Source organism: Danio aesculapii, chromosome 9 (genome assembly GCF_903798145.1).
Source record: "Danio aesculapii chromosome 9, fDanAes4.1, whole genome shotgun sequence".
Taxonomy (NCBI): domain Eukaryota; kingdom Metazoa; phylum Chordata; class Actinopteri; order Cypriniformes; family Danionidae; genus Danio; species Danio aesculapii.
This window is the reverse complement of record NC_079443.1, coordinates 38,713,681-38,739,704: the sequence shown is the minus strand read 5'-3', so window position 1 is coordinate 38,739,704 and position 26,024 is coordinate 38,713,681. Positions and strand designations below refer to the sequence as shown.

At 34.9% G+C, this 26,024-nt stretch overlaps 1 protein-coding gene across 2 annotated transcripts in view; it reads left to right on the top strand.

Annotated features, from left to right (window-relative positions):
• sema5ba (sema domain, seven thrombospondin repeats (type 1 and type 1-like), transmembrane domain (TM) and short cytoplasmic domain, (semaphorin) 5Ba) overlaps nucleotides 1–26,024 on the top strand; it is a 286,878-nt gene that overhangs the window by 112,692 nt on the left and 148,162 nt on the right. For both annotated transcript variants that reach the window (XM_056465657.1, XM_056465656.1), the window contains exon 3: nucleotides 4,709–4,952. In XM_056465657.1, coding sequence (XP_056321632.1) covers nucleotides 4,763–4,952 — 190 coding nt within the window. In that variant the 5' untranslated portion in view covers nucleotides 4,709–4,762. The remainder of the gene's footprint in view (nucleotides 1–4,708; nucleotides 4,953–26,024) is intronic.

Below are 26,024 nucleotides of genomic sequence, written 5' to 3'. Positions count from 1 at the left end.
TAATACACAGTAAAAAATAAATCTGTAAAATTTATGGTAAAAAATACGGCAGCTGTGGTTGCCAGTACTTTACCGTTAAAAATACGATACAAACTGTAAAAGTAATTTCTCATTTTTATGGTAAACTACCATATTTTATTAATTTATAGAGGTAATATGTCTGTATTTTGAATTACCAACATCTACATATTTTTTGTTAAACACATGGACATGTTAACACAGCCATATGCAGGTGGTGATGAGGAAGTTACATAATGAACTAATGCTCATCACAATCAACTTTTCCCTCAAGCAGAAAAGTGTATCAATATATAGAAGGTGCTCAGTGTCATTCACACAGCTACTAAACACCAGTATGGTAACACACATAAAATTAAAGTCATGAAATAAACAGTTTTTATCAACATTAGATGTAACATAAATCTCTAATATATATAACTGATGGGGAAACAACTAAAAAGATCCATAATAATGTCAACAAAAAGCATAAAAAGTGATGTGCCATACAGGGAATTCTAGGAAACTCAATTTATGGTTATTCGGCGTATATATTAAGAAAACACCATTAACCAGGTTACAGATTTGTACTGTAGCATTTTTACAGTTTTTTACCGTTGAAATCACGGCCATTTTTTACAGCGTAGAAGAATTTTATATTGTAAACGATAAAGAACAAGTTAAAGTAAAGGACACCTATGATGAAAATAGTTTGTCAACTGTCGAATTGGAGTGGTATAAACACAACAAGTCTCTTTTTAAAAAATGCCTGATGTTAAAATAGAAATCCAGTGATTCCGAAGCCCACCGCCCACTGAATTGATTGTCAGGTGCCATGTTTCTATCATACCATGTACACACATGTCAACATGACCACATGGTTTTGCAAGGAACTGGAATTAAAACATGTTCCAACTCTCTGTGATTTTTATAAGTTTTCTAAGTTTAAACTGTTTTTAAAACAATCAATTACAAGACAATTAATCACTATGTAATTCTTAACCGATATAATCACCACGGCCACAAGGTGTCAGTAAACAATAATATGTGTGTGTACTGCAAATGACATCTGTGTGTGACTCTCATTTCAGAAAGGCTTGAATAAATTAGACCACAAAAACATGAAATAAACTTACTTGGTAATTTTGACTACTGAGCTGTATTTTAGCTTCATCCGTGTCTGTCTCTATCACTGATGGCTGTTTATCTGACGTAACGCATGATGAGAAGCAGACACGCTTGTGGGAGCGGTGGGCAGGGAGAAGCAGCTCATTTGCATTTAAAGCCACAGGCTACAAAAACAGCTACAATGTATTCAGACATCAAAATGGGCAGATTCTGAAGGCTATAATAAATGATCTGATGGGTATTTTGAGCTGAAACTTTACAGACACATTCTGGAGACACCAATGGGCTTATCTTATGTCTTGTAAAAGGGGTAAAATAGGTGCCCTATAACTATTCATTGTTTTTTATTTTTGTAGTTTGTGCACTAAGCAGTTATATGGACTATTGTGGCCCTGAACTACACAATCATACATGCCAATTTTTGACTATTTAGATTTATACATCACCTGAAATTTTAATATATAAGATTCACATTGATGTACTACAGTTGAAATCAGAATTATTGAACCCCCTGAATTATTAGCCCTGTTTATTTTTCCCCCCAATTTCTGTTTAACGGAGAGAAGAATTTTTTCAACACATTTCTAAACATAATAGTTTTAATACTCATCTCTAATAACTGATTTATTTTATCTTTGTCATGATGACAATAAATAATATTTTACTAGATAATTCTCAAGACACTTCTATACAGCTTAAAGTGACATTTAAAGACTTAACTAGGTTAATCAGGTTAACTAGGCAGGTTAGGGTAATTAGGCAAGTTATTGTATAACGATGGTTTGTTCTGTAGATTATCGAAAAAATATAGCTTAAAAGGGCTAATAATTTTGACCTTAAACTGGTTTTAAAAAAATTAAAACTGCTTTTATTGAAGCAGAAATAAAACAAATAAGACTTTCTCCAGAAGAAAAAATATTATCAGACGTACTGTGAAAATTTCCTTGCTCTGTTAACCATCATTTGGGAAATATTTAAAAAAGAAAAAAAAATTCAAAGGGGGCTAATAATTCTGACCATTTTGAGACATTTGACCAAGAAACAACTATTTGTTCAGAAACATCAAAATATTGAGAAAACTTTCTTTTAAAATGTAAATGACGTGCTTATCAATGCACATTGCTAATTATAAATTAAGTTTTGATAGATTCCTGGTAAAATGTACAACATATCTTAAGGGAAAATTGTTTTTACTTTATATTGTAAAGATTCTTTGTATAACAGAATGGATATTGGCAAAAGTATACCCTAGTATAACTTATATTAAACTATACAAATAAAAACTATACAAATAAAACCTTAAACTTAACACTTGGTTTGTGGTCTAGGTTTACATTTCAGTAAGTGCAGGTTAAAAAAAATAAAAATAAATAAATGCAGCTTAATTCAATAAAATCAAATAGAATCATTATATTATATTATATTATATTGTATTATATTATATTATATTATATTATATTATATTATATTATATTATATTATTAGTTGTAAAATAAACTGAAGTGGTCAGTTTTTGATCATATCAGGACAGTTGGTCTTATTTTTGCTAATGGCTTGCTCAAGGACATATGATTTCAGCTTGGGGCAGTTGTGGGTGTTCAATTAAAGATGGGTCTCCTCAGACCAAAGCTTTATTCACAGAAGTGACACATTTTTGAGCATTACGTGAGAAGACTGACAGCAGCTGCAGTGATGGAGAACTGCTGCATATTGTAATATCACTGCATCGGAGCTGCTCTGAATAGAGATGGAGATGTCATGCCTTACCTCTAATAAGATCAGCCCTGATATTAAAACTCCTCCGCATATGAAGGAGACGGAAGAGCCTGGGTGCTTAAGGGGTTTTATGCTGATCAAGCCGGGCCACCACATACAGCCAGAAACTTTTAACAACACCACCCACTAACCCACTTCTCCTGCACCACTCTTCACTCTGACTGCATGTCAGTTTTTTTTTTCTTTTTGTTACTTTCTATAATTCAGAATTTGAAAGTTCAGGTTTGCTACCTTTTTGCTCTATTTGCTGTGGACTAGAGTCTTCCAATCTCTTTAATATGAATTCTGTTTTTAATAAATAAAAACATTCTTTATTTTAAATGTTTGATTGTTATATCCATCCATCCATCCAAATATATATCATCCATCCATCCATTCAAATATATATCATTCATCCATCCATCCATCTATCCATACAAATATATGTCATCCATCCCTCCATCCATCCGGCCATCCAGCCATCCATCCAAATATATATCATTCATCCATCCATTCAAATATATATCATTCATCCATCCATCCATCTATCCATACAAATATATGTCATCCATCCCTCCATCCATCCAGCCATCCATCCAAATATTTATCATTCATCCATCCCAATATATTTCATCCATCCATCCATTCAAATATATATCATTCATCCATCCAAATATATTTCATCCATACATCCATCTATTCAAATATATATCATTCACCCATCCATCCATCTATTTATCCATCCAAATATGTATCATCCATCCATCCATTCAAATATATATCATTCACCCATCCATCCATCCATCCATCCAAATATACATCATCCATCCATCCATTCAAATATATATCATTCATCCATCCATCCATCCATCCATCCATCTGTCCAAATATATATCATTCATCCATCCATGCATCCAAATAAATATCATCCATCCATCCATTCAAATATATATCAACCATCCATCCATGCATCCAAATAAATATCATCCATCCATCCATCCATCCATCTAATATATATCATTCATCTGTCCATTCATCCAAATATATATATATCATCCATCCAATTATATATCATCCGTCCGTCCATCCATCCATCCATCCATCCATCCATCCATCCATCCATCCATCCATCCATCCATCCATCCATCCATCCAAATATGTATAACCCATCCATTCATCCATCCAAATATATATCATCCATCTATCGATCCATCCATCCATCCATCCATCCAAATTTGTATCTTCCATCCATCCAAATATATATCATCCATCCAAATATATATCATCCATCCATCCATCCATTCAAATATATATCATCCATCCATCCATCTATCCATCCATCCATCCATCCAATAATAATTTGTTACCTTTGTGTTTGTGTTTTGCTGCAATTTTTTTGCTGAAGCTACAGAAATACATTTAGCTGTACCATTACGTATATAGTGCTTTATGCATATAATATAATATACAACATATGCAATACATCTTATTTACATGCAAACTTCAAATAAGAGACATTCTAATTCAGAGTATGTCGAATACAACATCATCATCCATCTCAATTCAGTTCAAGCGTTATGTTTTCATGTGTTCATATTAATAATTGCATTATTACTGAATATTCAATAGATGCTTTATTGATGTTGGAAATTGCAGATCATTTCAGTACTGATTTAAATAGTAAGTCAACAGAACTTTACTGACATTCATAAAGAAGTACAATATCGACTCTGTTGATTGTAAAGTTGTATGTGCACTTCATAAATTGGAAACCACAGAACAGTAGTATAGAGTATTTACCATGTCGCTCTGTCTGTCCTCTTAACAGGTGCATTCCAGAGGCCCACCTTGGCAGCTAGAGGAGAGGTCGGCCTCCGCCACCATGACGGTGTTGCCCCGGGACGTGGCTTCGCTGGCTGTGCCCGGCCTTATCCTCTGTTTCATCACTCTTCCATTTCCGACGATCCTATCCCAGAATCCCCCTGTCCCAACAGAGCCCTCCCCAACCCCAGCGCCCCACCACACCAGACCCGAGTGTACCAGACTAGAGCACCCTGTCGTCTCTATTCAAGGTGAGCACTGAAGTCTCAATATTACAGCAATACTTCTCTGGGTATTTCTCTCTGAAGACTTGTCAACAAATGCTTGAAATTTAGTTGGCAGAACTAAAAGGTAGTCTAATGTTGCTGAAGGTGTCAACGTGAGTGTATTTATTATGTCCTCTTCCAGCTTTATATGCAGTGACAGCTGTAAGTAGCTGTTTGAGGTGTGAGTGTTCAAATATTTGGCTATTCTGGCTGAATATGTAGAGATGGCTCTAAGTCAGGGATTTGTTTGGTTGAAGTGTCTTGTGGAGAGTTAACTGGTTTGTTAAGTTCTGGAACGCTGTCTTTGTTTTGGTTCTTTTAACCCACCCAATGCCACCTTAGCCAATTATATTTTAGCACCCCGGATTGCCTCGTTGGAAAATTTTGTTTCTTTTTTGATTCAGTCATGAATGCTCTCAAAGCATGCATCCGCTATGGAAATGCGATCTCTGGTGGACAGTAGCAGCCCTGAGATGAGACGCAGATTCAGAGTTCCACATTAGGTTATTAATAAGCAGATAATATAAATATTACGTATTACATTATTATTACATTGTAACCCCGTGTCCTAACATGCTACGTGACAAGATTTGCATTGATAAGCAATTGGCTGTTTGCACCAGATGAAACACAAAAGAAATTTAAACACAGCCATTCAGAAGCACAGAACATGCACTCACTCATGAAATGGTGAGGTTTATTATCTAATTAATACATATTAAACCTCTTTAACAATATTAAATGTACATGCTGAATCACTATGTGTTGGTTTACAAAGAGTCACAGTTCTAAAGTTCAGTTTCAAACTGTTTATTTTATTTTCAAGATCTGAGGTGAACTGCTGCTGCTGCTTTCAGTAGTTTGGCAATAAATGTCATGTAAAATGGCATGCAAGCTCATATTATTAGGATTTAACACTGAATAAAGGACATGAGGTGTATCTGTGGTGATCATGTCATCACGTTTTCTGTTCAGCTCAAAAAAATAGAAATCGTTTCCAAGCTATAAATTCCAGGTGTTGGTTAGGACAGAAACTCTGTTTAATATGAAAACATTTCTTCTATCATGGGCCGTTGCTTTTATTTATAAAACTATTTAAATCAGCTTGATGGATCACTCCTGTTGGTCCTCAATCTGGCAACCGGCACTTGCGTGTTTTGATCCAGGAATGCAATACCTAATTGAACCACTAGCTGTCAAACTTACATACTGCACCATTGAAAGAAATCCACTTTGAAACCTGTTTTCAGATTTATGTATTTTCAGTCAAGAAAACACAGTTGTTGTGTAAACAAAAAGGCAAAATGCAAAAAAAGTTTCCAGTTTCATGTAAATCTCTGAGATTGCTGAAGAAAATGGAGCTTGTTCGGTGGATATATGGATATAAAACAACCCAAAGACATAAACCAAAAGCAAGCTGAGAATTCACAAGATGTTGTAGTTCAAAACAGTTGAAAACAGTTGCAACAGATCTTTGTTTGACCTTTTTTAGCTCATAACTTCTGGAGAGAGTTTTGGTACTTCACAAGGATCTATCTTTTAAGTGCTGAACTGTGCGCATATACTAGTAGAAAAAAAATAGTATAAGCTTTGATGTTAAATGTTGGCAGTCTCTTTGTTAGCTACTGTTGACCTGAAGCATGTAAAACCTGACAAAGCATGTTTGAAGGGCACATAAAAGTAGCCGGCATGTATTTTTGGTGTGCGTGTGCGCAGCTTAGTCACCTTTAATTACTAATAATCACAGCAATTCTTAGGCTTTTGTTGCTAGATGTGGCCAGGCATGTTCACTGCCATTATACACAATTTTCTAAAAAAAAAAAGAAGTCCAGTGCCAGAATTGAAAGTGTTTGGGCTTGTAGTGCCCAGCCTAGTGAGTCTGATTGTTTATTCTATCTCCATGCATAATAGACAGGTGAGACTGTACTACATGTACTGATCTACATTTTACATCTACATTTCCCCCCGTCTATCTTGTACATTGGTTTATCCACAATTTTCAGACAGCAACAGAGCATGCTGGAGATAAACGTCTTTCATTTCATCAAGATTCCTATCCTTCTGTGTCCTGGTACACAAAGAAAACAGAATGTGCAGCCATTTTTTTCATATCGCTTAGAACATCTTTTCCATATCCATTGGAACAAAGGTGTTGCATACACCAAGAACATATATTTATTTGGACAGCAGTGTGTTTGAAGAGAATATGATCTGTTTACGATTGCCTTGGCCATGGGGTGAGAGCGGTGTTTTTTTTTTTTTGACTCAGTAAGGGACATGACAAAGATTGCAGAGCAATGCCTCATGGGAAACAAAAGGAATTGATGACCGGGGGACACTATTTAATATATGAAACCTACTTGGACATAAGGGCGGCCATGGCTCATATAGACATAGCCTGTGGGCCAGCTCCATTTATTGCTTCGGAAAAAGAAAAAATATGGCAGGTTGCATTTTGATTTGTCTTTTTATGCTTTGCTTTTAAAGCAACAAGCTTTTTTTCCTTCATTTTATTGTGCTGAAATAGGACTGGAATTACAAACGACCTAGTTCACAGAGTTTAAAAACAGTACAATTTGTAAACAAGCAGTAAATCGTAAAGCCGGATAAGCAGGGTGCTATCTTTTTATTTATTTATTTTTTTGTTGTGCTATTCTGTTCCCTTCCGCCGTTTGAGCTCATCAAAGCAAAGGCTCTGCGGCATAGCATTCATGATAAGAGCTGCTGAACAATTAGCTTTGCATTGTGAGCTAGCACACCTCCAAATCCCTCATTATGCGTTGTCAATGGTATGGAAGTCCCACACCACACCTTAATGCCTTCTTTTATGTGGAAGCAGTGGTATGGAAGCGCTGGTACAATGAAGTGTTGGCTGAGTTTGAGATTAGGTTCTTTGATGGATGAACGTTTTTTTTTAATTGATGCCTTCTTGCGGATCCTCACTGGAGTCACCTGAGGCGTATTGGGGGCCTCTATATCTCTGATCTCTGACAAGGTCTGTAGATTCACACATGCCTTTGAACTATTCTAAACCATGGAAATGATACTCTTAGGGTGATTTAGCATGGTCGAGCGTGACCACCGTAGTCGGGGTCCATTTTTCTTGCTGAACTCTTCCGGAGCTTTTGGTATATGGAGGACCACACAAAATCTGCGTACACAGAAATCTGTAGATATTTTGTGTGTGTGTGTGTGTATGTGTGTGTGTGTTTGAACGTGTAAAAACTATGAGTGACAAATGGTTACTTACTTATTTCCATTTATATCAAAGTTGATATTTAGCTGCACCATGTTGGTGTTTCATAACATAAAATTTAGGTTAGGTAGGTTGTTAGCCCAACACTCAACCCCCAACCTGAAGGACCAGGACATACACACACACTACGGACAATTTAGCTTACCCAATTCACTTATAGCGCATGTCTTTGGACTTGTGGGGGAAACCGGAGGAAACCCACGTGAACACGGGGAGAACATACAGAGAAATGCACACACAGAAATGCCAACTGACCCAGCTGGGACTCGAACCAACGACATTTTTGCTGTGAGGCGACTGCAAGTTTTTTTTTTTTTTTGTTTGAAGTCTGATATTTAGGAAAATATAAGGGGTCACTAACTTTATTAATTGTTTTACTTTTTAATTTAATTTAATTTAAATGTATTTAAATGTATTTTATTTTATTTTATTTTATTTTATTTTATTTTATTTTATTTTATTTTATTTTATTTTATTTTATTTTATTTTATTTTACTATAAAATGTCCTATGGTATGACAAATAGATAAACTCTTAGACAAGTAGGCAACTCCATAAAAAATACACCTATTTTCATATAGTACTATTTGTTTTATAAGACATTATGAGTATATGGGCAGCACGGTGGCACAGTGGGTAGCACAGCAGTCTCACAGCAAGAAGGTTCGTGGTTCGATCCCCAGCTGGGTCAGTTGGCGTTTCTGTGTGGAGTTTGCATGTTCTCCTCAGGTTCGCGTGGGTTTACTCAAGGTGCTCTGGTTTCCCCCACAAGTCCAAAGACATGTAGTATAAGTAAATTGGGTAAAACTAAATTGTCAATAGTGTATGTGTGTGAATGAGTGTGTATGGATGTTTCCCAGTGATGGGTTGCAGGTGGAAGGGCATCCACTGCGTAAAACAAATGCTGGATAAGTTTGCGGTTCATTCCGCTATGACGACCCCAGATTTATAAAGAGACTAGGCCAAAAAGAAAATGAATGAATGAATGAATGAATGACATTATGAATATCTATATTTATTTCTTCTCAATGACTTGTCAGACTTGTTGGACATTTTCAATAAATAGGGGTGTCACACCAAAGGACAACAAAACTAACCACTAACAATTGTATAGTGCATACAAAAAAGTTTAATATGTAAATTTAATCAGTTACAGATCATGGGCTTCACATGCGGCTTCAGTCACATGATCTTAAATGTTTTTTTTTATTTATTATTAGTATATAGTGTCACACCAGAGGAAAAATGTAGCAGGTTCCTGTTTTTAGAAATATTTGATTAAAAAAATTATTCCTGTTTATTAAAATGGCCACATTTAAAATTAGGCCTGAGGTACTTATAAATTATTGACAATTTTCTTTTTATAATTAATAAAAGCTGTAATTTATTAAACTGTTGAGACAGTCACACAGTAGGACCGTTTTTAGACTTGGCTCGAAAATGGAAAAAAATTAATAAAAAAGCAGTTTGCATAACAAGAGGTTCATGGAAAACAAAGAAAAGTTTAACCAGATCCCTTGTTAGTACTGGTTGTTAAGTAACAACTTGTCCACACAAACTTAAAAAGACAGATACAAATAAACACTTCATAAGCCCCTTTCACACATACAGACCTTTCCGGAAAATTACCAGGAATTATTTTTAGAAAGGTCTGTATGTGTGAACAGGCCCTTTTTGAAAATACCGGTAAATTCGTTCCGGCAATTTTCCAGAAAGAGAAGTTGTAACATTACCGGTAATTTGCCGGAATGCTGCTCTGCGTGAACGCAGAAGGAAAATTGCAGATTATAACATGCTGACGTGAGACGATTACTCCATTCAGACACATACAGACGCATTCATATCCGTGCTGTTTATGAAAATAAAAGCCTTTAAATATTTTTCCAGACACATTTAGCTGCTAGATGTTAGTCAGATAATGTTTCTATGTTCCTTCCTAATGCCAACTGTATAAAAAATTAGCGATAAAATGCTTATAATAAACTGCTGTTTGTTTACCTACACATATTACCTAGCCCACACATATTATGTACATCTCGACATGTGAAAGTGTTCCTCCATATGTTTTCATCGAAGTTGTTCACAATACTTATCCATCCACAGAATATGTAATGTTGTCAAATGTGTAAACATTTAGCTGCGATTCTCGCTTCTACCTTTGGATGTCTCTGCAACAAAAGCAGCTGCATGAACGCTAAAGCTTTAGATAAAAGTGAAACCATCAAGAAAAAGCGGACCCCTTCTATGTTTACAAATACAAGCGCAGCCATTCAAAGCTCTTTTCTGGTTAATGATGTCGGAATTAACCAGTATTTTGGAATTGATGTGTGAATGGTCTTTTTTCTGAAAAATTCCAGAACGTCCTTGCCTGTGTGAACATCGCTTCTTTTGAATTTACCAGTAAAGTCGTTTCGGAAATTGTCCAGATTTTTACTGCTATCACTGTGTGAAAGGAGCTATACATAACAATGTAGATAACTTTTAATGCACCATATCTGCTGCAGTATATATTCACCACCATCATGTTGACAGTTGATAAATTAAAAGTATGCTGTTATGATTGTTTGATTCTTTATTATTTTTCAGAAAATAGAAAATAAAGACCTGTTTATTTAATGTCTGTGTTTGAATAAAGTATTGATGTTATTACAATACAGGACAGTGGTATATATATATATTAGATACAGAATATATATATTTTTTTGTTATCATCTTAATCATTATAAACAGAGGAAGGTCTAATTTTTAAAAGCTGCATTACAAGCTGTTCACGCAAAAGCAATAAATGCATGCAATTTTTTATATAGCACATTTAAGAAAATCTTTTAAAATTCTTTCTTCGTGAGTCTTTTTTTTTAGTTTTCCATGATAAAAAAATTGAAAATATGAGAAATTATTAAAACAAGCTACATTTTTATAGCAGCTTCTCATGCTTTTATTCCCAGAAAAGTGTCTCTTTGATTAAAATGCAATTTTTTATATTGTACAATGTTTTTTTGCTCACATATTTTAAGTAAAAATAATAAGTTAAAAACAAGTGGAATGAACTCAGAGGGCAGCAAGAAAATGTAAAATATACTTGGAGTTATTTACAAATTTAAGTCAATGAAAACAAGTGCTGGGGTTTTCTCAGTTTATTATTTTTTACGAACTTTTTTAAATGCATGTTTATTATACCTGCTTGTTTTAATATGAAATGCATTTGGAAACTAGGAAATGTTGTTAAGTATATGCATTTTAATGTGATCATATCAATTATTTATTTGTTTTCTCCTGAGGTCCACAGATTAGTTTTGGCATTAGGCATGAAATTAAATAGGCTGTATATGCAGCTGTAAAACTTCCTCTTTGCATGTGAAATAAGCAACAACAATCACATTTTGTGTCAGGTTTGCTATTGGGCTTATAGTTGTTGCTACCCTGACCTTCAATAGCAACCTCTTTGCAAAGGCTGGATTAGATTGTGACGGGTTCAAAACAGTTCACTCAGACTTGTGACACACAGACAGTTCAGGTCAGGCTGAAATTATGAGAGACCGCCATATCTTATTGTTATATGCCAAGTGGAATTAAAACATTTTCTCTCTCTCTCTTTTTTTCTTCTTCCCAGAATAATGTATCCTACCTAAATTTATATTACTTCACCCCGACTGACTGGTCCACCGATTAAGCATCATTGATGTGCAAATTCAAGCAGCCCCGTGCCAATGCATTCACTCCAGAAAGTTTGGATAGTGAGGTTTTTACAGCTTCTTTTTTAAAAGGTGGTCTGTCTGGCCGGAGTTTTGAAACTCTGAATAGTTTTGCATTGAAAGCTTTTATTTCAAGAGATCAAAGATATGACTAGCACTTTAGGAAACCTAAAGCTTTTGATATAATGTAACACCATATTGAAGGCTATACCTGATACTTATTCCTTTCTGAGAAAATCCATATATATATATTTTTCCTTGCATGTTATACGTGACAATCCCTCTAAAATCATAGTGAGCATATCTATAAGCCTGCAGCAGCAATAACATGCTGGTACTGCGAGGACTCTCAGATAAGTTTAGATATCTGGGGACCTTGTTTGGATGGATTTTTATTGTGTGGGTGTATGCATTTGTTCTGTTTCTTCCCCCCTTTTCCTCATGACTAAGCTTGCACAATCACACCTGCGTGCCTGGTCTATCTACAAGGATATCAACATATCACTGCACACACATATGCTGAGCTGAGATATTCCAGGCTTATGAAACTCAACAAACACTGAGGCGACTTCGCTAAACGCATGCAGCATTTCAGCAAAAAACCTTAGCTGTAAGCAGTTGCAAAATGTGCTGAAACGGTCATGAATGTTTAGATGGCATAAGTATCTAAATTCCAGATGTTTAAATTCTGTTATATTTAGGTTACGGTATAGATTTCAGAATTGCAGAATTTCAGAATTTTTCGGCTTTCATTGTAAACACGTTAATCGGAAGCTTTTCGCATGTTCCAAAACAGTAATAAAATTTGTTATTTATAATTAGGCATGGGCCGGTATGAGATTCTTACAGTTTACGATATCATGGGATTGAGATTACTGCTCTAAAATACGATCTTTTTTAAATGTCTGGGTAAAAATCAACAGCTTTTTCCCCCATTGAACATGGTGTATTATATTCTAACATTTAAAATATTTTAAGACCGTAAACATGTCGGGCTAAATAATCAAAATAAATCATTAACTTCTGCTGTCCGCATTAGTTTCAAAAACACATTTATTTACAACTTAAAAAGGCATCTTTATTTTCTTCGGATCTTCTTTTCTTTGGATATGAAATAAGTCACTGCGCTGTTTAGGTCTTTAGCATGCTGGATGTTGGTTTATTAGCAATTTGTTTTTCAAATGTTTCCTGAATCGTGGGCTGACTAGTAGCTTTTGATGTGGAGGGTCCTTTTCTGCTGGTGATATTGTTGCCCTAAAAAAAAAAAAAAATTGTTGTAAAAAAACATGGAAAAAAACTTACAATTACCTTGGGAATGATATAACAGAATTTTTTAATGGTTTTAAAACTTTTATGACTTTTCAAAACTGCTATAAACCTCAAAACCAGTTAATATATGTTTGTTTTAAATATATATAAAGAGGTGCTGTTAAATATGTCCTGCTCTTTCATCCTATTTTGGTGGAATTTGCATCCACATTATTTCAACATTTATTTAAAGGGACATTTTAGTGAACATTATATGATTACAAGGGTAATATAAATGTAATAGTTTAAAAATGGCCATACTCCCTTAAATATTGATCAATAACTACAGTAAAACAACTTCTAGGAGCGTGTTTTGGTTTCTTTAATTCAAGTAAATTGTTGAAAATGCAATCAATACATACAGGTATTGCTGCTTACAGAATTAAATCATGAATTAACACACATCAAGGAACATGATTTATTTTGTCTTTCAGGTGCAGTCACATTAAAACAAACAAACAAACAAAACATATACTGTATACTCTATAGTCAATATAATATATTGAAGCAAAGCTGACATTAAAATCTTTTTAAAACAAGCTACATTCTGATTGAATTCAGCAAATCCAAAAACAAAACCTGTTTGTGGAAATCTTTTCTCTTGATATGAAACTCACCAACTCCATTAAAAGATTTCACACAGCAATGTTAAATGTGACAACACACAGAACGCATTTTGCATTCCACTGCACTGCTGTTTCATTGTTGATGACACTGTGCCCTTAAAACACAGTGCTCAAATTAAAGCTGCCACATACAGCATTAATTCAATAAGTTCAATTGTTCTCCGATATCTACATAATAGGTATGTGGCTGATGTAAGTTGATGCAAAGAGAAAATTCTCCAAAAATGGTGTTATATGCTCATTTATTACCCCTTAAAAACCCTAGAATCAGGAGATCCTTATTGACCATATTTGGAAGGGGAGTTAATATTAATGATCTCTACTCTGATGCAGCTCTCCGTGCTCTCTCTCTCTCTCTCTCTCTCTCTCTCTCTCTCTCTCTCACTCTCTCTCTCACACGCACACGCACACACACACACACACGCACACACACACACACAACATGATGTACTCTGAAATAAACATGTGCAAAACCATCACACTTTAATTTGTCAAAAAATATGTTAACAAACAGAGTAGATGCCCCTTTTAACTTAAGTAGTGGAGAGGTATGTTTTAGCATGGTGTGTGTGAGCTATCTAATGTAAAGCTCCAGACAGAGTAAATTTTAAAAAATGTAGGCTAAACTATTATTAAACTTGACAAATGAGACCAGCAGAGATGTATTGCACTTTTGTGTACTTTTAAATCTATTATGTAAAACGTACACATGGCCAAGAATTAGTATCAACCTCTGCATAAATATATGATGTTTAATAAAGTCTCTTTCTATTCTTTCACTACAGAGAAATCGCAGTAAAATCTGAGTGATAAGACATGATGCTTAAGTGTGCATTAAACACAATACTCAGCAGTTCTACATGTGTTTGTTACCTTGCACTTTGGCCGTTTCCATAAACTGAACTCTTATAATTCGACTTGCCTTGCTATACCCAGATTTTCTTCATAGGGCACCTTTAAGTAAAGGATAATGTACATCCAGCTGTTATCACAAATTAAATCTTGACAGGGTGATCAGGGGTGAGGCAAGAAAGAAGCACTAATAATGAAAAAGGTCATTATATAGCCATTATATAGCATTGCTATACCTCAATAACTGACAAGGGTCATTATGAGGGTTTATTACACTGCTCTCAATCTGAAGCACTTCATTGTGATTGGTCAGTCCTAGCATTCTGAGGTGTGTTATTCACGATAACAGTCATAAGGTTAAAACTGATGACACAGGCTCATCTGCTTGCTTGAAAATGTTTTTTTTCTTTGTGGAAGCTTTGCATTTGATTTATTACTACTTAATTAGGTAATCTGGGTATTTCAGACTCACTGTCACAAACAGCTGCTGCTCTCTTGCATCTTTGCAATAGTTATTGCAATGTAATGGATTCTTAAAAAACAAACCAGTAAGATTTTGAAAGTGTTTTATCTCACATCAACGTCTAATTATGTAAGTTGTGAAAAGCCATGCAATAAAGTTAATTGCACACTGAATCCAAAATGTAAAAAATAAATTAAAATAGAACCTAATTTTCTGTCAATCATATATATATATATATATATATATATATATATATATATATATATATATATATATATATACATACACACACTTCACATCATATTTATAAACTTTCATCAGTAAAAAAAAATATATATATATAATCGTTTATTATATATATTTATATTGGTTAATTAGTATCGGTTAATTGTTTTTTAGTTTTTAGTTTTTGCATCTGCAGCAAGCATTTTAAGAGGTGTTTTGAGCCCCTGTTCAAGTAAAAGCCAAATCTATAATTGCATCTGACAAATTAATCCCCTTTGTCTTGCAGCACAGATTACTTTGACAAAAAAGTGCAAAATAAAAAAGGCAGATTGTAGCAGATGGTTGAGAACCACTGCTGTAGCCTACTGTATGCTGGTTACTGTGTGCTCGACTTTTTTTTTTCAAAGGACTGCTTTACGATTTCTATTTTTAATAATTAAAAAAATAAATGTATTTATTAATAAATATATGACTTTGTATGCAAGGTTTCTGTGCATGACGTTTAATGCCATGATTATATCTCTTAAATGTCTTTCTAGTTTGATCTTACCACTTGCAAAGAACTGCTTTTTTGAATATTACTAGCTAAAAACTACTGTTTTACTATTTTGAAAGTAGCAGTTTAATAAACAGGAAAATGTGCATCCAGCTGGTAGTTATCGCAAAACAAACCACTTTATGGTGAAACAGTACATGTAATAATAATAATAATAATTCCTTACATTTATATAGCGCTATTCTGGACACTCAAAGCGCTTTACACATTGGGGTGAATCTTCTCATCCACCACCAGTGTGCAGCATCCACCTGGATGACGTGACGACAGCCATATTGCGCCAGACCGCACACCACACACTAGCTGATTGATGATGAAGCCAATTATGATATGTGGATGGTTAGGAGGCCATAATGGACAGAGGCCAGTGGGCAAATTTGGCAAGGATGCCGACGTTAAACCCCTACTCTTTTCAAAGGACACCCTGAGATTTTTAACGACCACAGAGAGTCAGGACCTCGGTTTTTAACGTCTCATCTGAAATCTATAGGAATCCATATCCGAGTCCCCTTCACTATACTGGGGCATTAGGACCCACACAGACCGCAGGTTGAGTGCCCCCTGCTGGACTCACTCGCACCACTTCCAGCAACAACCTAGCTTTCACCATCCAGGTACTGACCGGGCGCAGCCCTGCTTAGTTTCAGTGGGCGACCATGTGAGAGTTGCAGAGAGCTAGCTGCCGGTTACATGTTAACTGCAATAACAACCAGCTGGATGTGCATTATCCTTTATCCTTAAACCTTGACAGGGTAATCAGGGAAAATTCATAAAATAAATATCCTCCCAAAGGAATGGTCATTATGTAGCTTTGCAATGCTCAGTAATAGACTAGTCATCATGGGGATATACTGTAATTGACCTTAGAGTGTCACAACAGACGAATCAGAATAAAGGGCTGTAATAAAGAGCTGTGTAATAAATACTCCAGACGTGTAGACTGCCCTGCGTCATGCATTTAAAAACACAAAAATGTGGTTTGCCTGAACGGCTCTCTAGTGAATTCCACCTATTGTTGTATGCAACCAACATCTATAGTTACCAGATTTGGATCTCTATGGCCCACAAAGAAATGGAAAACGGAACGATTTAAATAATATTGGGTATGGTGTGTCCTTGCAAATCCAATGCCAAGAGCCTAATGCAAAGTTCTAACCTGTTAGGCTGGAATTACAGTAATCTGTCCCAAGTGGAGTGGTGCCACACAGCCATTGTCTACCTTCCACTAAGCCGGCCATTGTAATTGTCTTGAGATTGTTTGTCTCGTCTGTAGAACATGTTCAGAAACCAATCTCAAGTGGGTAATAGTGCTGTTGTTTAACCACCGGCTACATTTAGGGAGACCTTGAGAGGGGGAAAAAAAGCAATGTTGTTCTTTAACTTCAAGCCCTTACTGCTGTCTACCTCCACCTAATTGGTTGGTGATTTCAGAGCCACTGATGCCTGAACAGTTCTGTCATGTTGTTGGGCCCTCTGTCACAGCAGACACCAAAAGTAGACTCAGTTTGGTGGTGTTTGCAAGTGAGTCTAACCTTGGGGTTCAGTTGGTGCATTGCTAACTGTGAATGTAATGGAACTTGAACAGATTCTGCTCTTCTACTTGCCCTTTCCCATTCATTGTGGACTTTTTACGCTCCAATGGCCTCTTGAAATCGCAAGTCCAGGTTTGTCCCACTGGCTTTTGTGAACGGTGCTCTTTTAGATCTTTGCCTGACCTGAACCAGCCCTCGATTTACAGCCTCGTCCCCGGAGTGCCCTTACCAACGTCTGTCCTCTCGTTGTGCCATGGCATTTCTTAGGATGCTCATTGTCTCAGAATCACGGCGTAAGAGGATTTAGATTTCTGAGGTTTTCTCTGCTCATGCAGGGACAACTGGGGATGCAACAGCAGGGAAATCACACAGCGGACATAAGAAAGGAGACCAGAAGACTAAACAAAAGCATATTCGGACTGCGCTCAGATAAGCTCCGGTCTGCATCTTCTGATAAGATTCTCTGTGCTGAGATGAGAGATTTTGAGTGGAGAAATGCAAAATATAAACTAGATGACCTTATATGGCAGGACAGCGCTTGTGCTTACATGTTGAATTCTTTTGCTTTATTCATAAACAGATATGTCATTACATGCTGCCTTTTCCTGCAACTGTCAATGGTGATCCATATTCACTTTCTCATATTGATTCCAGAGAGGTCTGCTGCTCTTGTGATATTGGCTTAGTTTCACCCTTGTTCTTTTGGAAAGAATTTTTCAGTGAAAACTTTTTTTCTGCCTAGCACTGCATAACATATTTCCTAATCTAGTCCCTAACCGCATTTTGGATATTACAGTTTAATTGTGTTTTGTATTTAGTGATAAGCTTAAAGCAATGAATTCAGCAAACATTGGGGGGAAATATGCATTTTAACATAATGATTAAAAAGAAAATGTAATGCAATGTTTAAAAACCCATGATCATGCTGTTTGTGGATTAGGGTTAATGACTTTACATTTGCAAAGTGTTATAGTTTTATGATGGCTGTTTGAATAATTTGAATCATCTGCATTTGTTTTTATATGCAGAGATGCTTGTTATGTCTGATTACTGAACTAAACTTTCAGAGTAACATTTATTTTTTTCATTTTTAGTGACGTTTTAAGTCCATTTTTGATGATGAGTATCAATTATTGTAATTAAAATGTGTTTACACAAGTTCTTACTCCCAACTGAGAACCTTTCAAATCCACTTGATTCAAAGTACTCATAATTAAAATGCTCGTATTATTATCTTTTTTGAATATTACATTTAGCGTGTAGATGTTTGTGAATGAAAAAGAATGAAAAGTGAACAACATATAACGATATTGTTTTTGAAAGAATCGAATCGATTCTGAACTGCCAGAATGAATAATCAGAAATCCAATTGTCACTTCTGTTGTTAATCTACATACATCAATGACGCATTTGCATACTTTTACCCACTCTTAGATACTTTCATTGGTCCATGTTTTCCAGGAGATGTATTTTTTGTCAAAGCAAAACATTTATTCTTTACACAACTTTGCAACTCACAACTCCCACTGAAGCTGAGTGATTTCTGAAAAAACTTTTTATTTCAGAGCCAAGTTTAGAAGGGTTTTTTAAAAAAAGAATCATCAAACAAATCATTTTAGAGTTATTAACAAATTAGGTGATGTTAATGTATATTGTGAGGGTTTTTGGATTACCTCTAAAACAGTGGTGCCCAGCCTTTTTATCACCATGGACCGGGCAATTTTACCACGGCCCCTGGCCCCAGTTTTATTTATGGAGAAAATGAAAATGAAAATGCACTGCAGTGTTTGTCTGAGAAAGGTAGTCCACCGAAACGTCAATATTTCATACAAAATATGAAGCTGATCGGTAAGTTCTTGTCACATGAGTCGTGGTGCACTTGTGGCATTCCAAAGATGTTTTTAACTAGGTGCGTCTGGAAGGTACGAGTGCATTGCTACCAATATGTGAGCCAAAACTGCGCACCTTCATTGGAAATAATGAACTTGCGTACAGAAAAGATGCTATCCGTGAACAAAGTCACTGTCATATATAGCAATCTACATTTACCCTTATCTCCAGCAGAATATCTCCATTCTTGCATAGACATGCTGGATTCACATGATTTGTTGACAAATGGGTTGCAGATCCATTCCTTTAAAGTTTATGGGTGCTTCACTGGGCTGTTTCCCCGTCGCAAAGCAACTTTTCAAAGACATCTTACACATTTTGATAGCTTGTGGGTTAATTTTTGGCACTCAGGTGACCGAGATATCATAGAGAGTATACTGTCATTTTCAGAATAAAAGTTTTTCTAAATAAAAGATCGTTCAGACTCAGGGAATAAATAAAACGGAAATATTTAATCATTTCTTGTGTGGCCTGGTACAAATTGATTGACAAATCAGTACCAGTTTGCGGCCAGGGAGTTGAGGACCACTGCTTTAAAATACAATTATACTATATTTATTAATTTATTATTTAATTTTTTATTGTTGTTATTTACTAAAATGTAACAAACATTCTTACATTGAAATGCCAGAGCGTCACTAAAGGGGTTGCCAAGCAAGATTGCAGAACTGCGCCAAAAAGGTGTGTAATCCTTAATCAGTTTTTGACTTTTACCTAATCAAAACAACACTGTTTAATGAGTTTCTATGACCTTACACATTGTCAGATTATTAAGCATAATTGGCGTAAGATTGTGCATGTGGACTGTGATCTCTTAGAAATTTTGGCAGATTTCAACAGAATCTGAACGTATATGATTCGCAGTTTTACACATCATCCACCCTTGGATGCTCATTAATTAAATATGGCCAATTTGATTATGCTTTCAGCTACTAGTGAAAAAAGCCTTCAGCCATATTTAAATCTACAATGCCAAAACAGAAAAATTTTGGGACAGTGTGGAAAACGCAAAATAATAATAATAATAATAATAAAATAATAGAAAGTAGTGATTTCTAAATTTACTTTGACTTGTATTTCATTCCAGACAACACAACAAACAAAATTTAATATGTTCCTCATGATTTTTTTCCACTCTTGGTTCTTGCAACACATTTAAAAAAAAGTTGGAACAATAAAAAATTTACCACTTTGTAGTGTTGCCATTACTTTTCACAACACTTAAAAGACTTTTAGGGACTGAAGACACCAAGTGATGAAGTGTTTCAAGTGTATTTTTGTCCCATTCTTGTTTGTCCTGCAAACAAGTCTTAAGGTGGGTCTTCGTTGTCGCATTTTGCACTTCAAAATGTGCCACACATTCTCTATTGGAGACAGGTTGGGACTGCAGGCAGGCCAGTCAAGTAACTGTATCCTCTTCCTCTACAGTCAGGACTTTGTAATGTGGTCAAGACTTTTGTAAAATCTGGTATATGTGTTTATTTTGAAATAAAACACAATAAAAATCATGAGGAACATGTTAAATAATGTTTGTTGTATTGTCTGCAATGAAATACAAGTCAAAGTAAATTTAGAAATCCCTACTTTCTTTTTTTATCTGTGTTTTCTATACTGTTCCAACTCTTTTCTGATTTGTGGTTGTATGTACTGCCCCCAATATAATCAAAAGGTCTGTTTCAATCTGGTACTGGTTATTAGCTAGTATTCATGTGATTTGTAGCTCAACAATGGCTGTATTCCAATCAATACCTGCACATTGTGGCCAAAACCACCCTTTCTGTCTTCCCTCTGCGAGCAGCATATTAAGAAGCAGTCAGTTGTAAATCTCTGAGAACAAAAAACATAATGATTATGATTTACGTCCTCAGGAGCATCTTGGATTCAGGCTGTTGAACCTGTTCTTGTCCCTCGGATCTGCTGGCTAACGCATTAATCTCTTCCGTTGCATGTTTGGTGAGGAAAATGCAATAATCGTCCATCAACCCTTCCTCTGGCCCAGCCCTCATTTTTATCCCTTTTTATTGCATATGGATTGCTGGACGCCGTGCAGGCAGAGCTGATGATGTGTGGAAGCTGCTCGCGCATATCAAACCACCTTTTATATAAAACTCACCGAGGTGTAGAATTTTGTCGAAAAGGGCACTTTATGATCAGCTCCTGTAAGCAAATAAAAACAAACATTCAGATATCCTCAATGCTCGTAGCGCTGCTGTTGGTTTTCTTGAAAACTGCCATTGGGAATTGGAGCTGTTTATGGTGTGAGGTTTTAGTGGGTAAAGTGTTTGAGCCTGGAAGGCATACAGCTGAACAGAGTTTCTTTGCTTTTGCAATGATCAGCTTTTGTGTTTCATCTGACGTTTAACTCCAGCATGGTTTGGACTAACTCAGGTGACTCTAGGGCTACACGATACTGGAAAAAACTAACATTGCAATTTTTTTTCAATATTGCGATATTGAGTATATATTCACCAGATGAAATGACTGGCTCTATTTGGAAAGACTTCATAATTTTAGATTGATTGTAATTATTTTGTAGTTCTACATAAAATATAATAAACCAAATCACAGGCATTAATAAGTGCTATGGAGCAAAGATGCAAATGAAATGCACAGAATTGTATGCGCTTACTGGGAGTGTAGTAGTTTTTAGGCAAAATAATAATAATCAAATGTAAAATTTCACAGTGTAGTCTTCGTTGTGTATATATACATTTGAAGACCACATGATTAGCCCTCTTGTGAATATTTCTTTCTTTTTCAAATATATTTTACAAATGATGTTTAAAAGAAAAACAAATTTTTCACAGTATTTCCAATAACATTTTTTTTTTCTGGAGAAAGTCTTATTTGTTTTATTATGACTAGAATAAAAGCAGTTAAAAAAAACTAAATGAAGGTCAATCTTATTAACCTCTATAAGCAATATTTTTTCACTTGGAAAAGTATCATTTAGTGAAATATTATATACTGAAATCATGTCAAAGATAAAATAAATCAGTTATTAGAAAAGAGTTATTAAAACTGTTATGTTTAGAAATTTGTTGAAAAAAATTTGGGAAAAAAATATAAAGGTATTAATTCAGGAGAGTGAATAATTCTGACTTCAACTGTACATAAATACAATTAATCTTTCTTTAAGTTGCGAGCATTAGAATGTCTTGTGTCAGAATTTTTTAAAACTGTCTTAAAATGTTCACAGACCTTAAAAACAAATGCAAATTAAAACATTTTTTTCAGTAACTTTATAGTTAAACTTTGCATTGATCCCACAAATCAAGTATGTTTTCAACTATTATTCCTGGTCAATTATAATCCCAGCTTGACATTGCAGATTCTGTGATCTTGCAGCATCAATGCTAAAACGATATTTTGTGCAGCCCTACTCTGCAGCCCTGTTTACACTTTATACTAAGATGTACAAGTTAAAGGGTTTAAAAAATTTGTCTGCTCAAAATCTAGGTTTTGAGCAGTTAAAAGGTGCTGCTTTTCATATAAATTTCTCATCTTCTTTCTTGTTTATATGTAAATTGTTCTATAAATGTTCACAATATTAGATTGAAATTTTAAGGAAAACCCCATAGACACACTTGTAGATACTTATCTGCTCAATGATGCTCAAAAAGTAGTTGAAAGCTGAGAGAAGAGATGTAAACTCCACTAAAATTACACTAGTTATGTTCTCTGTGGTTCTTATAGCATCCAAAACAAAACACACATGGTGACCATCAATACTAGTCTTGTATGAGGAAGTAATATCCGGTAGCTTTTGTGAGATACTATATAGATCGTTGCTGATAGATGGAAACCTCATATGTCCAAACCTATTTTACAGGAAATTTGTAAAACTGGATTTTATTTGATTTGATTTCTTTTGAAATAAGCTTTGTGCTGTAATGTTGGTAATGTGGCTTAACAATTGATCAAACGTAATGTTTTTATTTTATAGGTAACATTATATCAAAATCAAGCTGAAAGTGGGTGGCATTACAATTTAATAATGCATGTATATATACTGTACACCTTTTGTTCAAAACAATAAAAAAATATTAAAATAAAACATAAAACCATTTAGAACTACTTAAATCCTAATGTGCAATGTTATTTTGGATATTTACCTTTAAATGAACCAACCAAAAAACAAAACAAAAAAACCCACAAATGAAAAATGCATTCAATTTACTGAAAGACAAACATTCTTTAAATTCATATGGTGTAAATAAAGCCCTAACCTTCAAGTAAACATAGGTCAGAGTGGTTTGCTGACATAAAAGGTTGGAAACCCTAGTGTTATATTATAGACTGTGTGCTTTCTCTCTCTTGACCTACAGTAACGGATCAATAAACTCCATAAGCCTCAAGCTTGTGCTACATTTTTTATAAATATAAAGAATAAAAAAGACCCTGTCTTGTCCTCCTCAGTCATTAATCACTGCCTGCAAGACAGCTGTGCTTGATATATGATTTCCAATAAAAATTTCTATGATTCTCTCTGAAGACGCTGTATCAGAGTCATCAGAGGCCATAAGCACATTTTAACATTGGTGAGATGGATTGTGTGTGAGAAGGACATTATAGTACAGATTGTGTTTGTTGCCCTGTCATCATTTTCCCATAAATAATCCCTGAATGATATAGCCATATGGTCTCATTCATTGAGCTGGTTAATATATTAATTCATCTGCATAACTGAAGCTTTTTTCTATTTTTCCCTGTGCATTTTGTGCAAATGCATCCTCACATTCATGCAATGCAGCCATTTTCCCATAAGAATGATGGATTGTTTGGGATGACCCCAACATCTGGATGACTCCATCTGCCATCACACTTTTCGGACTGTATGAAGTGGTATTTATGGGTGTCTTGTTAATGGAAACCAGTTTCACCGCTGATTTGACCTGTGGTGTAAGAAAGCATTGCAGCTGCGTTCATCTGCGCCTTAGTGCACAACATTGCATCTGTATTCACTTGACATTCGCTGTAGTCATTTACATTTTATTGCTGTTTACACACATCCACACATTATGTTGTAATGTATATTATTTTTTAGGAATAATACTTAGTTGATTAACTCATTTTCATTCATTCATTCATTCATTCATTCATTCATTCATTCATTCATTCATTCATTCATTCATTCATTCATTCATCCATCCATCCATCCAATCATGTACTTTTTTGGCTTCAAGATATAAATTTGTATGTAATATATACATTTAAATTCAAGTTTGTGTAGCACTTTTTGCAGTAATTATTGATTCAAAGCAGCTTTACAAAAGGTGTACATTATTGCATGGGCATCCCCATTGAATGTGTGAGAGAGAATAGAGAGCAAAGAAAATAATTAGCCTAAAGCTGCAGTTCATAATGTATTTGAACGAGATGCAGTATTAATATCAAATTATAAATGCTTTTGAGGCGATGCATTTCATTACATTTTTAAATTCTGATTTCCTCAAATTTAAATTTTATTTGCCACATACATTTGCCACTTTTTATAAGAAACAAAAAGCTTCTCTATAGAAACAAACATATAAAACATACTGTAAAAGTATTTCTAAAACAAAGTACCTGGTCCATAAAGAGAGGAAGAGTGTATCCTACAGGTGGTTTGTCAAGCCCATTCATTTGCATGAAGCACACGCGCACATTATACAGTTATGTGATCCATTGTGTATATGCTTTACTAAAAAGATAAGTCTTTAATCTCGTTTTGAACTGAGAAGGTATCTTTTAGTTTAAACATTGAATGCATTCCTATGCAACTTTATTTAAAAGTATAAAGTTTTTATTTGTTTAATGTTTATCGATTTAAATGTTTATTATTGCTGTTATTATGAAAGTTTCTTTTTTGTATGTGTGAAGTTTATTGGATTTGATATTTTTTTTTACCCCAAACCAATCCAATTTGTCATGAATGTGAAGACTTTGTCATTTTTCAGGAAAGTGAAAGTTGAACCTGAAGTGTAATATAAATTCTCAGAGTACAAACAACATTTGAAAACTGAATTATGCAATATTAGGGAAAGATGTCTGATTGTAGCTGGCTGGGCAAATCCTGATACTGCTGAGAGATCCTGTTTTGTATAGAAGGATAACAGATCTTTTTTTCTGGTTCCTTTTTGAGCAAAATCCCATTTACTAAGCCACAATAAGATTAACAATAGATCAAGTGGTTTTTATTTTTACATAATGCTCTTTCTGTCTCATGTAATTCCCCCTTCAGTGGGCTGTAAGTATTTGCCAGGGCAAATTGTTTTGATTTTCCGAAACTTTGTATCAAACAGTGCTTTTATGTTCTGTGATTCCTTGGGTAAGCAGAGGTTTGACTAAGTGTCATGTTGAATTAGGATCAGTATCCTTGAAGAGGCCTGGCTAGCTTTGAGCTGAGCTTTCTCTTCCTCCTCAAACATTTTTGAGAACTCATGGGAAGAAACTGCAACAATTTTGCTAGATTATTGGCCTCCATTGTGGATCTTGTATTGCCTAATCCTGGCTGAACTATGTACGAGTCCTTCAGTTGATTTTCGTCTTATGTACTTTGAAATAAACATACCAATATCCAATAATTCATACTGTGATAATACACATGCATGATATTGATATTGTGGGCACTTCAGAATACCATAATTAATTATTTAATACCAAAGCTTTTTAGGAA